The sequence below is a fragment of the Tarenaya hassleriana genome, unplaced genomic scaffold (genome assembly GCF_000463585.1).
Source record: "Tarenaya hassleriana unplaced genomic scaffold, ASM46358v1 Cleome13, whole genome shotgun sequence".
NCBI lineage: Eukaryota > Viridiplantae > Streptophyta > Magnoliopsida > Brassicales > Cleomaceae > Tarenaya > Tarenaya hassleriana.
Genome location: NW_010963495.1, coordinates 2,936,491 through 2,938,266, shown reverse-complemented (window position 1 = coordinate 2,938,266; position 1,776 = coordinate 2,936,491). Strand labels below are relative to the sequence as shown.

General features: G+C 43.6%; 1 protein-coding gene across 1 annotated transcript; it reads right to left on the bottom strand.

Moving 5' to 3' along the window:
- Positions 1-442: 442 nt before the first annotated feature.
- Positions 443-1,770, bottom strand: LOC104807743. Its single transcript, XM_010533139.1, has one exon. The coding sequence runs from the start codon at positions 1,523-1,525 to the stop codon at positions 629-631; it is 897 nt and encodes a 298-aa protein (XP_010531441.1). The 5' UTR covers positions 1,526-1,770; the 3' UTR covers positions 443-628.
- Between the last annotated feature and the right edge of the window lie 6 nt (positions 1,771-1,776).

Below are 1,776 nucleotides of genomic sequence, written 5' to 3'. Positions count from 1 at the left end.
TTTCGCCGGCGATGGCGGAGGCGAATCTCCTCCATCCTCCCCGGCGAGTCACGGATCAGAAATATTCGCAGCAGTTGGGTAGCCGTTCTTTGGAACGTTGAAGCAAACTGTATCTGCCTCGATCCAAGGTGAGGAATTTTCGGAACATTTCATTGAGTTGGTTTCATGAGTCGGTTCGATGGTGGGATTGCTGAACTGTGATGTTTAATCTATAGAAATCGTCTTCGCAATGATTGATACCTGGTGATAAGATATTAGATTTACGATTCTATTTGGCGGAAGTTCATGGTGGAATTGAACTCAACGAGCTCAGTCTGAGACCTAGAAATGCCGATTTCGTCTAATCACTGTCCGAAAAAGCTCTTGGAGGATCTGATTTAGCTGCTCGTGAAGGAATGGACAGTGTCATGGCAGCAGGATCGCTGTTAATGTTCATCTCTGGTTCATCCAAGATTGAACTTTGAGTTTGAGGTACGGTACCGTTTGCAATCTACAACCATCAAAATTATACAATGCTTCCAAGCATTTTACATGTGTATACACATATACATAGATGTGCATGCTAGATTGTGAGATGCTTTTAGAACTTATTCAATACATAATTATTGTCTGGTCTACATTCTCTCTATTAAGTAACACAAAACTCTTCATCCTTCTGATTCCTCCTCTGTCTCGCGATGAAAGACTCGATCTTGTACCGGAGTTCATCATTGCTCATTCGATCATTCAGGTCTCTTGTTTCATCCCCGGTATCCAAGCTCTTGAGGCATCTCTCCGTCTCCGATCTCCTCAGTGTCCCGCAAGAAATCCTCGGATTCTCCATATTCTCCGACCGACTTCTCAGGTAACTCTTGCTCTGTTTTGCCATGTTTTCCCCAGTCTTCTGTCTCAGCCTGTTCTCGATTTTCTTCTTTCTTTGAGTATCCTCGTTTGTACTATGTTTTCCCTTGATCTTCATTGCGCTCTCGCTTTCGATTACGCTCTGTTTTTGTCGGTTCTCAGATGTTTTCGGTCTTTGTCTGGTCTCTGTTGTGATCTGTTTCCCCTTGATTTCAGTCACACACTCTGTCTCAGCTATGCTCTGTCTCTGCCTGTTCTCAGTTGTGCTCTGTTCCTTGATCTCGATTATGCTCTGGTTTCCTCTGTTTTTCTCCTCGGCCCTTGTATTCGGCTCGTCCCTCCTGCTGTCTCGTACAAATTCCTCGAAAAACCCGTCACTTGATGTCCTTGCTTTGGATTCTTGATTCAGGAACATGCCAGATTTGGCTAAAAGGGCGATGACTATGGCATTCCCAACGATGAACACGACGTGACGGCTGATGAGTATAGCAGCTAAACCCTTGAAACGTTCTCCAGAGTCCTCGAACGTGATGACAAACTGGTAGACGAGCTTTGCTACCGTAACGACAACAACAATAATCTCGATAGCCCGAAAAAACAAGCTGGAGAGTATCTGAACCGTGGATTTCTTCGTGATGACTTTCATCTTCCTTGCTTTAACCTTTTGGGGTTTAAACGTATCCATTTGGATGGCAAGAGAAAGCAAAGTAGAAAACAGAGGAAGAGAGGCTTTTCAAGTGTCTTCTCTTCAGCTTATTACCGAGATCGTACCCGAAAATCGTAACTTAGATATCCCGTAAGACAAGAACGTCGTTTTTCTGTTTGGATTCATGGAAAATTTTGGCTGGAGAATGAAAATCTCATGTGAGAAAATACAGGAAGCAGAGGAAGAAAGAAGGGGAAATTCTTACAAGAAACCTCTCCTCTTTGTTTCTT